This window comes from Thunnus thynnus, chromosome 21 (genome assembly GCF_963924715.1).
Source record: "Thunnus thynnus chromosome 21, fThuThy2.1, whole genome shotgun sequence".
NCBI lineage: Eukaryota > Metazoa > Chordata > Actinopteri > Scombriformes > Scombridae > Thunnus > Thunnus thynnus.
The window spans coordinates 14,726,817-14,741,090 of record NC_089537.1 but is presented as its reverse complement, the minus strand read 5'-3'; the positions used below and the strand labels follow the sequence as shown (position 1 = coordinate 14,741,090).

The 14,274-nt window shown below is 37.9% G+C and overlaps 1 protein-coding gene across 1 annotated transcript; it reads right to left on the bottom strand.

Annotated features, from left to right (window-relative positions):
- Positions 1 to 5,747: 5,747 nt before the first annotated feature.
- On the bottom strand, positions 5,748 to 14,020 carry fbxo15 (F-box protein 15). Its single transcript, XM_067578514.1, has 10 exons — positions 13,401 to 14,020; positions 13,198 to 13,311; positions 11,267 to 11,371; positions 10,438 to 10,674; positions 8,713 to 8,913; positions 8,459 to 8,588; positions 8,224 to 8,306; positions 7,278 to 7,423; positions 6,754 to 6,878; positions 5,748 to 6,327 (listed from the first exon to the last, which is right to left on the bottom strand). Exons 2-10 carry the CDS (start codon positions 13,296 to 13,298, stop codon positions 6,061 to 6,063), a joined length of 1,395 nt encoding a protein of 464 aa, XP_067434615.1. The 5' UTR covers positions 13,299 to 13,311; positions 13,401 to 14,020; the 3' UTR covers positions 5,748 to 6,060.
- Positions 14,021 to 14,274: the final 254 nt, after the last annotated feature.

The following is a 14,274-nucleotide window of genomic DNA, read 5'->3' as shown; positions in this document are numbered from 1 at the left end:
CAGGGGGTCTATTCATTTTTAATTTTTGTAATTTAGCTAGTGTATTTTTGTTAAAATGCCAGATAAAAATTCTGAAGTAACTGGACCAAAAAAGAAAAAAAGGGTAACACCAGTGGTGGAAAAAGCTATGCTATGTAAGTTTTTGCTTATATTGTTAAAGTTGAAATATGCTCCAAAGTTGTCAGAGGCTTCTGTAACAAACTTTTAAGTGAGCCTTGCCCTTCTAACCAATCAGAAGAGGCCAAAGTCCAGGGTAGGAGCTTACAGCTGTCAATCAGTATGTGAACTCACTTCTGGCTTACTATTCCTCTCATACCAACACTCCAGGTTAGCATTAGCTGCTGGCAGACGTCACTATGACTTATTCACAAGCTAGCAAACTCCTGATACCTGCATTTATCGAAGAGCTCCGTTACTTCCAGTAGTTGTGGAGAAATCAATACATGAGGTGTATGCAGTCATGAGAATTCAGGGGAAGGGCTGGGCAGAGTGCAACAGAGCGTGGAAAGGGAGGCAAGCGAGGAGCGGAGTCATTTACTTTACTTTTGAGTCTCATCATGCTAGTGCTAGCTTGATTTCCAGAAGTAAAAGCAGTACCCCCCCCCCCCCCCGACCATTGCCTTGGAGGGGCGGCCCACCCTGCCAGTGGGACCCCCGCCCCCCCTGAAAGAAACAAAATATGTTTATATTATTTACCTAATTTATGTGCACTTAATTCATTTCAGCTCAGTGTACAGAAATATACGATTGACTGCCTTACTGCGCACATCTGTGACAACACTGTTTGTTTGCAGCACCTTATGGTCTTTTCAGACAGGGAGCAATTGACACGTAAGTACTTCATTTTCAATGAGAGGCGAGTGGGCAGGTAGGGAGAACAAGCTAAAACCAAAGCTGTCTGTATGTAGCCAAACTGTTTGTCTTAGTTTGGCACAAATCTTAAAATTTTGCAAATTCTTGTAAACTTAGCTACTGGCTGAGATGGCAGCCCCTCCTCTACCAGCATCACCTACAGCAGTGAATCACATCAGCAGCAGGGGGAGGAGGACAGAGGACAGGGTGAAGGACTGATACTGACTGATGTCTGTGTTCTTCATTCTTTCTAAACTTCACTCAGTATTTTGATGTTGGGAATATTATTTATTTTACTGGCATGTTAGATTTCTTTCCAGTGAGATATTATTGAGTTTACATAGTGACTTTGATGTTGTAAACATTACTGTTGCTGCTCGAGAAACAATAGTTTGTCATATTTAAAATATAAATCTATTCTAATCCTGTACTGAGTTTATTATTTTTTAAATAATAATAACAAAAATAATAACAACAATAATAATAATAATAATAATAATAATAATAATAATAATAATAATAAACAATTCTTAGATAAAATCCTAGCGATACCCATCCCCACAGCTAATTAGTGGCTTCACCTTGACAATGGAAAGATGAGAAAATCACAGTACAAATTCCTTCACTATAAGCCTTGTTTTACTAATGTTATTTTATGATTATTATTTTTTATGGCACAGTGCGATCACTCACAAAGATGTAAAGGATTACTTCAGGACATAGCACTTACTTCATCAGTGAGCATATTTGTTTCACTTTTCTTCTTGCCTATCAGAGTGCATTCCGTGTTGTTGCTTTGATAAACATTGTAATAATAATCACAACCACAGCACCTAAGCCCTCCATAAACCTATATGAAAACCCTGCACACCTGCCCTGCAACAACATTAGTAGTTTGAGGGGGCCTACCACCACCCCTGAAAGTAGTTGCTGCTATGTAAAAATACTTTCTAAAAGTAAATGTACAGATGCATTATCAACAAAATGTACTTACCAAAAAAATGTATTGAAAGTATCATATGTAAGAGTGCTTATAATTCATTATATTATTGAGTTATTATTATTGATGCATTAATATGTATGCAGAATTTTAATGTTGCAGATATTCTTGGGTAGTTGAATCGATTAAATGCATCATATTTTATTTGTTGATGTAAAACCTGAATTTGCAAGATCACTACAGCTGTCAGATAAATATGGAGTAAAGTGAACAATATTTCCCTCTGAAATGTAATGGAGCAGAAGTATTAAGTAGCAGAAAATGAAAAGGTAAAGTACCTCAGTATTTCTACTTGAGTAATTGTATATAGTTACTTTCCACATCACTACCTGGACCTCGAGAATATGCAGGAATATGACTGTACATTTGTTCTACTGTACATCATTCCAGACTTAAGGCAACACTGGACCATGCAGCAGAAATGGCACTCCTGTCATACTGCCCATTGAGCTCTAGGAGCCACAGGATGAGCAGCAGCTTTGATATAAATGGATTTCTCCACAGCTGTCTGGTCGTGATGCACCATTTAAAAGGGGTGAATAAACCAAGGGTGTTACTGGGCATCGTGAGCCTTTTATAGTACTGTCACCCCTTGAAGCTTTCTCCACTATCCAGTTCCCCTTCCCAACAGGGATTGAAAGAGTGGAAGAAATAGCAGCTGGAAGAAGGTGAAAGAGAGGGGACTGCTGGTCAGTGGTAACAAGGTTCACTTCCAGCAATGTAAATGACTGGCCATCTGTTATTTTATGGCGTCAACAAAACTCATTTTCCTAGATTATGCTTCTTCTAATGGGAGATTTTTGGCATAGGTGCTTTGAGCTGTTGTGGGTGATGTTTTTCTGATCATTACAAGCACAATTAACTTCCCTGGCTTCACTTCCTTACCCAACAGGGTAATAAATATGGAATGTTAGGGGTTAGGATTTGTGGGGGCCATGCACTCATCAGTGTGGCACAAAACTATGATTATCACCTACTCTTTTGGGAAATGCAAATTGGGTTCTAATATTCTTTTAAGACAGCAGTATCAGTACAGAAGGTCGTTGTGAATGAACAAAAAAGAACATGGGTGTTGTGTGTGCACATGTGCACACAGACACAAACACAATCAAGATCCCTCCTGGTGAATTTAATTAGTTGACTGTTTTCCTCCAATGAGAGGACTAAATAAAGACTGTGTCATTGGCTTCCGAGGCTGAACAGTTAGAGGACCGAGCTGGTCACCCACAAGGGAGAGAATTAAAGGCTAAAAATGGAAGCAATTTGCTTCCAAGATTAGCCTTTGAGGAAACTAAGAAAGAAACTAAGAAAGATGGGTTTAATGAAGCTTTATGTCACTAAATTTATTATGTTTTGATTAACATGCAGTCATGTAATTACATTGCAAAAGAGCAGAAAAAGAGAGAAAAAAATGAAAGAGAGTGGAAATGATCCACAGAAAAGACATTCATATTGTTCTAACAAACACATTGCCATCAGTCATTTCTCTGCAATTGTCTTTGGCAAATGGAAAGAATGGAGAAAATATAAACCACTGTGTCATTTAAGGATTCTCCTATTGTTTACTGAAGAGAGCCATCTACTGGAGAACAACCTATATTAAACCATATTCAGATAACTATACATTTGCATGCTTGTATAACTTGATTTTTTATCATTCTTATTCTTCAAAAGATACAATTCATGGGAAATCACTGTAGGGGCATTAAGTCAATATTCCCTTCGTCACCACAGACAGAACATGCCGTGCTTTCAGTCAAGGCTTCATGGTCCTTGCCCCCAAAATCCATATCCCTTGTTTAACCATTACTCAAATGTTTGCATAAATGGCTTTATGTTGTTGCGAGTCAATTACTATTCCACAAAACCCTTGGCTCCTGCTTTTTCTAATAACATGGGAATGAAGGATTGGCAGTTTGCAGCAGCTGATGTGACAGCAAACAGAAGTATGAAGGTCACTGTGATGGAAATGAGTTGTAACACACTTGTAAGCTGAAAGTCATACATGGTACACATCATTCAGTTCAAATAATGGCCAGTATCATGTAGTTTGTCAGTGTATTAAGTGTTTAAGCCAGCGAGTGTGTAGTTCTATATGTTTCTCATCCCCATGTTTGGCCATTCTACAGCCCTGACATTACACATGAACGCTGGATGCAGTTAGAGAGCACAAGGCCTGTAGAGTGTTCAAAAATATGACATGTCATGGAGATCTTATGGTTGTCAGAGTGTCTCTGTCCCCATCACAGTTTTTGTCTCAATTCAACTGTGTAGCACATGAAAAAAAACAATTCATCACACATACTGTTGCCCCTCTTTTTCCCTCTGGCTCATTTCCCCAAATGATTTTAGATCTAGTGCCAATGTAGTTGGTAATGTGTTTGGAAAAATAAGCATCTTTTTCAAGGTGATGATGACCCTCACTGAGAAAAGGAAGGGAAGCCTCTGAAATCCTATTACCCAGTGGCCTGCCTTATTTTATTGCCATCAGCAACGCTGGCCCATCAGCGGCATGGCAACTGTTTCCAACATTTACTCCCACACTAATTCTATCGCTGTAGCCAGACTTGCCCAGGGTGTGGACATTAAACTAAATTTTCATCTAAATGGGATTACATAATGGCTGCCAATGCAATTCAGGTAATGTTAAGGAATAAATGCTGTGATAAGAGGAAACAAAATTTGATTTGTGTGAATCTAACTTTCATGTCATTTACATACCGTATGTACAGCATGACTCAGTTTTTTCAGAAAACAATTAAGAGTTTAGACAGAAAACTTAATATTATTAAGCAGTAGATGTAGTTAGAATCTACATTCGCTTGTGCCAGCAAGCAAACCAATGATAAAGATATTATACAGTATTCTTGAGAGTTGTGGGCCAAATGTAAGGCACCTTCCATGATGGATGGACATACTCAATAATCTACTCCTACAATCACCTCTAACATCCACTCAAAGTTTCCATATATACAGTGACACTCAATTGTAAATTGACTGTCAGAGCCTGCCCTGGTAAAATATCCTCTTACGGTGTATGTAAACATTGTCTTTTTTTAGTAACTGAATGTCATTGTGGAGTGGTAATATTAATGTATGGCAGGATAAAATGACTGTATTGACCTGAATCACCTCAAAGCCTGGGTTTCTATTTAAATATAGAGTACAAATTAGATTAAATATTCTATGTGCATTCTACTAGGGATAGAGAGAGTTTACTTAGTTGTAAATAAATAAATATCCACATCTGTATGAGCATGTTTGTGATTTAAATTTCTTTCTTCAAATGTATTAACATCTGTACATAGCAGCATAGCAACACATATGTAAAGATAAAGACAATGTGTGTTTAAATGTAACAAAACACTTACACAACCACAGAACGACTACTGCATCACAAATAAATTAGAAATGTTAAAATATTTGATGTTGAAGATTTGTTTTAATGACTAATATAGTCAAAACACCATGGATTGACTGTCTCAAGTGTGTATTTTCAAACAGGATGTTTTGTTTTTGTATTGACTATATTGAGTATAAAAATAAACAGACAGTGTAAAAACATCTGGAGTGTGCCACTTAATTAATTATATATGATATTGTAACATTATTATAATTGATTAATTAGCTGATCAAAAACTATCAGTGAAGTATTCATAACATTTTCATTTAAACTGAGCAATTCAAAAAGCTTTTAATAATTATATTTTAAAATAATTAAACGTTCCAATTAAATTTCTTTTTCATCATTCTCTTTTTATGGTGTAAAAATAATACATTGAATACACATGAATTAATTATCAAACAGATTTGCAAATTGAGGAAGTGTGGATGAAACATTATAAAAAGCAACAGACAGGACGACACATCGGTACATTGAAACACAAAGGAAAGTAAGTAAGTCACAAAAGATTTAATAAATCCATTAAAAATGTATTAATTTATTCAGCATTTAAATGAAAAAGTTAGGCTTTTTGAGCAGAGACCTTGGCTGTTTATACAACATCAATCTCTTTATAAATTGGGGTTATACTGTAAACGTATCAATTAAGTTTAAAATTATATTTAGAAGCGTCAGATGATACTGGTGGCACAATCTGTCCTTATAAACAAGGTGTTGTAGATATGCTGATCATATAAAAGCAAAGTCGTAGTATCCAACTTAAATGACGAAATACCTCAAAACTTGTTCCAGAAATACCGAAGGCTCAGTAATCTCTACTGAAATGCTTGTTGACTTTGCAAGTAGTGACGTAAACAACTAAACTAATGAGGAAAAACTGCATCTGTTCCTTCATCCAGACAAAATCCATCTTCACCTGACCTTCTGAGTCCTGATAGTGGATTAGAAAGTGCTCACCATCATAGTCATAAGAAGTCAGCATCTTTACCGGCTTCATGGAAACAGGAGAGCTGACACACCAGAAGGGTTTCTTGGATTCATCCAGCAGAGTCAGACTCATGATGCAGCAATTCTGGTAAAAAGTAGAAAAGTAAACCTGTGTCACAACCTCTTTTCTGTGTGGACTATCGCTGTTGTGATTTCATTATAGTTCCAATATACAATATGTATACTAGACAAAGATATCTAAAATCTTTAGGCAGACACACATCTATAATGTTAAGTCAAAACTGCCAAGATTCATGATAAAATGAGAGATTACAACTGTATTCTCCTTAGCCCAGGGAGGAATGGTTTGAGCCCGAATCTGCATTGTAATTCTAAAAATAACTTTTTAATAGGTCTCCATGATAATCACACACAAAAAAGGCATGTAGTCTCTTTCTGTTGTCTTAGCACTTTCTATAACTTCTCAGCAACATACTTAAGTCGCTTTTGAGCAAGTGTTATACTGTATCTAGTGAAACAAAAGGCACATAGCCTACAGTACATGTAGTACCTCCACTGTTCCCTGCAGGGCCTCACACCTCCAGGGCAGGGTGATGCTGCCTAACAGAGGCGTGTGCTGCGACAAGTTTGTCCTGCTGATGGCAGTCAGTTGGATTAGTCCGTCACAGATCTGAGCTGGCCAAAGAACACACCAGGAAACACGTAAGTCTTCACACTATAATAATTAGGATTTGGGTGTTAGGTCACCTAATTTGTTAACGCTATATGAGGTAAAATATCTAAAGTAAAAAGTTTAGTCATTTCACAGAGTATCTGCAGGTTTTGAAACATTGTGATGTTACCTGGATTTATGAACACTTCATGTCTTAGTGAACATAGCTAATAAAGGTTATTTAACTATAAATATGCAGTATGAGAATAAAAAGATAAGACTAAGCATTCATCAAAAAGTTACCACACATTTGAATCTTACTTGCTCTCATTAGAGGCACTAGAGTTTTTAAATAGCTCATACATATTTTGTCAGCATCATTTCACAATGTGACTTAGTGAATATGAGTATAAATAAATTACTTCTCCGGCAGAAGAGCTGAGAGAAGCTTCCGGACATGATCTCCCATGCAGTGTCGTGGAGAACAATGTGTAGTTGGTAACCATGGAGACCGTATTCAGGGTCTATGTCATCAAAAGGGGGGTTGTCCATCGGCTCCACATAGGGGCTGGAGGAAAGCAAAAGTAAAAAGGTAAATGAAATGAAGACTGTGGCGAGTGAAGAGAGCATCAAGACATTTCATTAAAAAGGCATTTCAGGGGTTTATTACTTTTGTGGAGTGTAATAATTATGTACTGCAACAGTGTGATCTCACAAGAAGCCAGGAGAGGGGGCTATGTCCACGCTATGCTACAGACCCACAATAAGTGTAACAGTATCTAGTAGGCTATGTAATCCTGAAGATGATTCATTATACCACTCAGATTAAAACTGAAAGTGAATCACCTTCAACTCTACACAGCAGTTGGATTACAATTTATTTTCAAATGCATGGTAATACATTGTGAACACTGTATGATCTAGCCCACTGGTTTTCAATCAAGTGCCATCATGCCCTGTGCATTTACAGATTTAATTCAAAATGAACATTACAGCAGAAAATTTATCCAATTAATCCTCTCTGTTTAAAAGTCTGCTAACACCTGCACTGGGTCTTAATGACTAAAAAAAAAATCACCGGTGGACATACGAGAAGAAGATAGTATAAAAGGCCACAGAATATACTTTATATGAAAATCTGGTATAGTCACATTATCCCCTGTGGTGGTGAAATGCAGGCGCCAGTGATGCTGATGCTTCAAATCTCACCCAGCAGTGTATCATACAGTAGACGGATCAGCTCAGGAGACTCAAACCAATCCTGTCAGTTATCATATCCTTTGAATTTGAGCCCTAACCATCTGATGGTGATACACTGCACGCCATATAAGCATGTGAATAAAAGGCGCCTGTTCAAGTGCAGCCTACCAAACAGAGGATCCCTGGATACTTTTTTCCACCAGTCTGTGGAAGTGGAGGGTAAACATGAGAAAGGCAAGGCAGGGCTGGTCCTGTGAAGAGAGCCATCATTCAAATTAGCCATAGTGCACATTGTTTATATTACTGACAGGTAATGTACCTAAATCACCTATCTCACTTTTCCAGCCTCTATAAAGTAATGAATAATAATTAATAATGCCATGACTGCCTGTGAGGTAATTACCTTCCAGATACCAATGATGAAGCCAGGCTGTAGCAGCTTCAATTCAACCAGTCTGTCCTGGCCAAAGACCTGTGCACTTTTAGTTAGAGTCTCCATGTCTAACTTTGCCATGAGGGACCTCCAGCCAGGTCTAAGGGTGCAAGGAAAGAAAATAGTAGAAGAGAAAAGAGGAGATAGAGATATACATATATAAATATATATATAAATATATGCAGAAAGAGAGGGAGAGAGGACATGGACACTAGCTGTCTTACTTCTTTAAGCCGGGGCAGTTGAGGGCTATCCTCCTGACACCGTGGAGTTGAAGGGTGGAAATCTGCTGGTAGTCGGGCAAGCAGCCTCCGCTCCAGCACAGAGTCACAGACGTCTCGAAGAACTGGGACCGGCTCAGCTCAAATGTGGCCTCACGCCCTGATTTATCAGAGACTGTTAGCTCCCAGGTGACGTGCAAGTTTCTAGAATAAGATAACACAATACAAAATAACAGCAATAAGATAAGATGGATATTTGAGGTTTTGTAATATAAGTATATACAATTTTTAATGTGCAGTGTAGTGAAGAGAGACAGATACAATTTATCAACACAAACAATATGGAAACAAATAAGCTCTCTACTTTTTAAATTTGCAAAAAGACTCACTTCATATTCCTTAATAGCCACATGAAGGTACAATTGCAATTGCTGTACATAACTGAAATCTTCTTTACATTTATTTGAATTTAAGACAAGCAGTGTTGGTTAAAGCTGAGTCTTATATTTTAAATCATGCAAACTATGAGTTCAATGGCTATTACGTTTCTTTAGACAACAGCAGGGAGTAGTATGAGCTAAGCTCTTCTTGCTAATGAAATGATATGCAACGGATGAAATGAAACCGCAGCTGTTATGATAAATCTCTTGATCCAATTCTGTCTAAACTGTGATTCAGGGCTACCCCGACTGTGATGCAGCCGGTGTCTCGCTGAGGCACCATCCAATATCAATTAAGTGGGGGAACAAAGCTAAAAACTGGAGCAGCCCAGGAGGCCCCAGATGACCCAGGGGACTTCACTCTGCATTGTCTGTATGTGTGATGTCTTGTGAAATGATTATTACCAAGGTAAATCGCATGCTCCTGAATGTCTCTAACAGACAAACCCCCACAGGGAATTGTCTGAGTTGGTGGGAGGAGGGAGGAGGAGGAAGGTGTGTGTGCATGTGTGTGTTGTGGATGAGGGGTTGGGGGGCTAAGTAATTTACTTCAACAATTCAGACAGCCTCTGCAAGGAACACAATTATTTCTACTTCCCCTCTGTACAACAGCGACTGCCACAGAACTCAAAATTGAGTGCTGCACAGCCTCTAATCAGAGGTTATAAAAACACAGCAGAAACTGCGGTGGAGGCGGTGAGGGAGCTTTCCCCTGCGTGCTGGCATCCCCCTGAGCAGACATCGCATTCAGACAGAGACCTCCTTTCTCACCTTTAATAAGAAAGTGTCATTAAGTGCGATATGAAAAACAAACCATGCTTTGTTTTTGATTGCCAGTGGCTTGAACTGTCCTCTAGTCTCTACCCTTGAACTTTCTTGACAGCGAGGGTGGATCTCCTAAGTTTTAGTGCAAACCACAAACAGTGCAGGGATTCCCATGATACCTTACAGAGTTGCTTCCAATTGTAAACAGCTACACATACTGAACAGATGGCAAATGCAGAATATGGTACGGTAGATACAGTACAAAATGATGTCAACCAAAACTAACTATAAAAACACCTCATTTGCAACTGAAATTACCAGAGAAATAATAATCTTTTTCTCACCTCATGCTCCATAGCTGAGGTGTTCAAATGCTTCAAAATACATGGTAAGCACTTGATTAGCTTAACTCACTAGCAACACTTGTCAAGCTACTCAAGTGTCTGGTAAGGGAAATCATACATCTGAAGTACTTCATCTAAGTGGTTTTCAAAAGCCATTTTTGCCTTGCTCCATCTCTTACTTGAGGACCCGCTCCGTTTGGCTAGGCAGCCCAGTGTGACGGCTGATGAGTCCAAGATATCTTTTCCACTTATTCATATCACATGAGGCAACAGTCTTGAAGTGCAGCAACTTCCAGAAGCCCACAGCCTGATCCCGACCCTCGAGTGTGGCCATCGTCAACAGCACCTTGTCCATGCGCTCATGTTTCCACTTTTTATTCTTGTTAAACTCTATGTAGATCCTCTTCCACAGAGCACTGCATTGATTGTATTGGTAGGAATAGAAAAATAAAAGAATGCTGTGAGTGTAAAAAACTGAAGAAAGTTAACAGACAAATGATTGAACATGTCTAGCGCGTCAATTTTTCAACATTTTCAACTTGCGCAGACATGTCGATTTCACACTACATTTAACTCACATCTTTGACTTAATATGTAATCACGCCACCTCTAAAATTCACTTTTCTGTCGGAACAGATGCACAGTAAAAACATTGAAGTTGTGGGCAGAAAATCTGAAACAATGAGTTAAAAGACACTGAAACAATCTGTAGAGCTGAGGGGAACTGCTGAGTTGAGTGTTTATTTCCTATTAGTTCATCACTGCAAGTGGCCACTTTCACATACAATAACCCATGTGATCCATTGTTAATATAAAAATATTTATAAAAACAGCTTTAAGAAAATAAGACTTTAAGGATTAAAATATAGACAAAAAAACATAACAAATTCCCCGACTTGTAAGAAAGCTGTCTTTACTTACTGTTGGATTGGATTCCTAACATATTCATGTCTATTATGTACAGCATGTGTATGTGTGTTGCATTAATAAGACCTGGATGATACTCACTTATCATTGGCAAGCTGATAGAAGAGCTTATTGACGTGACTGATGCTGAAAAGAGCGGAAGCATCCAGGTATGACAGAATCTTAATCAGGATCTCAGATGGCATTCTACGGAAAAGGTAATTAAATATTACTACAAGGAAGTGACACCAGTGTTTTCATGCCACCTGTTGTTCTGCAGTTCTTTGGAGGCACCGGAGTATGAGACAAATATGCTCTCAACAGACTACTTGACATTTCTATCATACACGTCTGGCAGTAAATGACCCGTGTCAATGTTCCTATTTAGCAGATCTAATATAAAACAAACACAGTATAATGAATGAATGAATAAAATCTTTATTAAATCTACCTGCATGGTTGGGTGTGCTAAAATACAAACAAATAGCACTTTTTTAAAAAAAAAAAATTGACACATTGTCCTCTAACATTCTTCCACATTCTTCTCTTATCTGTTATTGAGAAATGTTGATCAGGTTTGTCTGGTTGCACCTGTCCTGGTTAACGGTGTCAATCCATCAATTAAATCACTTCAGTGAGTAATCGTTTTCCCATTACCTGCCTGCTCAATCACTGACATTCCACTGCATACTAACAAGCAGATGAAACAACTTCAAAAAGGCAACACTAAATTAATAAATCATCTTTGGTGTAGTTTTAATAACTGGAATGTTAGATGTTACATTTAAGCTTTAAAGTACAAATGACTTAAATTGTTAACCTTTACTAGACATTTGGAGCTGTCAACATAGAGATATTTAACTTTTACCATTTCTATGAGTGTGAAAAGGAGAACGATGGCTCAAAAGTGTATTATCCACAGCATTTCCAGTAAACTACCACATAAAGATGATATTGTGTGCATCTTAAACCAGTGTGCCTCATAACATTTTAAGACTCACCTTTTCAGGTCTAAAATCAAAGTTCAAACTCAAACACAGGTCAGCTATGATTTCATTCAATTTCAAGGCCAGAGAATGCCTCATGATGATCATTTACAGGCTTCTTAATATCTCTACAACATGCTGTATTTATTAAATGATTACAAATAAAGAATGCTGTATAATTACATCTAAACCGCAGCTGAAGTGGCTTAAATTAGTCAATTAATTAATTAGTGCATCAACAGAACAGTTATCACCAGCAACTTTGATAACGGACTAATTGTTTGAGCCAATTATTAGATAAAAATGTCAAACAAGCTTCTCAAATGTGAGGATTTGCTGCTTATCTCTTTGTTATGTCACTGTAAACTGAATATCTGTAAACAAAACAAGCAGTTTGAACCTTTCACTCTTGGCTCTGGTAAAATGTGACACACATTCTTAATGGTTAATTGAGCAATTATAGAGAGAAAATTGAATAAATATGATGAAAATAATCAATAGTTACAGCTTTAATCTAAACTACAAATTTGATACAGCAATGATTTAGACACATCCTTCCAGAAAACTGTAGCCAGTAAAAAGTCTATTGAGGTCTTATTACATAAAACTGCAAAAGTACTTTTTAAAGTGCATAAAACAAAAGCCTTGCTAAACGCGATTTTGTTTTTACTTCATTACATTGCTAAGCAGTTTCCATTTAAGAAATGACAGAAAATGATTTGGTAGAAATGGATTTATAGTGAGGAAAGTGATGCTGACTTGTACTGTAACTACTGCCTAACCTGGTGTGTCCTTTGATGCTTTTAGTGCTCACATTCACTTGGGAAGGAATCAGATTGCTTAATTTGAACATGTAGTCAAGTGTCTTAGTTACATCTGTATTGATTTTTGCTGTGCTTCTGTTGTGTTTTGCTGCAAACACGGTCTATAAATCTCTTTACGTACAGGGCAACAAAACCCTCACTTGCCACACTCTCTGAACACAGTCTGGCTGAAGTGCTTGAATGCCACGCAGGTGAAAAATGCGAGCATGTTCTGACATATTACCTTTCCATATAGTTGAGAGTGGATGCTGGAGATGATTTGTCAGCTCTTTTGGCCGTCCTCACTGGCCGTACTCTGGGAATGATTGCTTTTCGCGTTTCCATTTGTTTCACTAGTCTTGATCCCGTTGAGACAAATATGAGTAAGGAAGGTTTAAGGCCACGTAACGACGACGTTTTAATATTAACGAACGTAAAGTAACTTACGGAATGGGGAACCTTCACGACGTAAACCCCGTAAATACACAAAATGAAAACATTTTTATAGCTGTTCCTCTGTTATTGAACATCTGCCCTAACTGCCCGGACTGTCCGCGTCCCGTCGCCATAGTTACATGAGCTGAAAAGAGTCTTCCGGTGGGGAGTGTCAACGTTTGCCTCTAGTAACTGTTCATTTGAATCGAATTAAAACAGATTAAATTAAATTAATATTGGGCTTGTTGTTGTTGTTTGCTTGAATGTTTGCCAAGTTGTCTCTCAATAACTAGACTAGCTCTTTTTTAGGGTTGTGAAAGGTGCTGAGTTAACTAGGCTTCACTGAAGGGTGCAATTTAGTATTGCAGTTACATAAAGCTGGAGTCTTTCAGTAGAAACTTAAAAAAAAATGTACGTAGTCAGTAGCATGGGTCAAATAGTTCAAATTCCAAAAAAAAACAAAAAAACACTGGATCCTTAACTTCCCATAATGCAACTGAATTGTGTCTGCCCGACCCTCCCTGCCTGGTAAATGCCCTCATCTTTCAAATTCCACAACCACAGTTTGTAACCGCTTTTATGACATTACCCTGGTTATATTTTTTATCTTAGAAAACTCCCTTCAGAGCTACAAAAGACATTATACAACTGCTTTCACAGATTGAGCAGACTGAGTGGGACTGTACTCCCTATGGCAAGTTAAAAGTAAATCATTGTGTTTTCGTTACATTAACATGAGTCCTTTTTATCCACATAGGGGTTCTCTATGTAGATAATTCACTTTCATTCACTTCGTTGCAATCTGCAACCTCACTAATAGATGCCACTAAATTGTACATGCTGCACCTTCAACTGATCTTTTTTTGTTAAATCAGTGGAGTGTCCC

Bases quoted from the DNA above. Each gene is read 5' to 3' on its own strand.
- fbxo15 (XM_067578514.1), bottom strand. From the start codon at position 13,298: ATGGAAACGCGAAAAGCAATCATTCCCAGAGTACGGCCAGTGAGGACG. The intron at 10,675-11,266 runs GTGAGTATCATC...CAATCAATGCAG, and splicing joins TATCAGCTTGCCAATGATAA to TGCTCTGTGGAAGAGGATCT. The intron at 6,879-7,277 runs GTAATTTATTTA...TTCTTTGGCCAG, and splicing joins TCAGCTCTTCTGCCGGAGAA to CTCAGATCTGTGACGGACTA.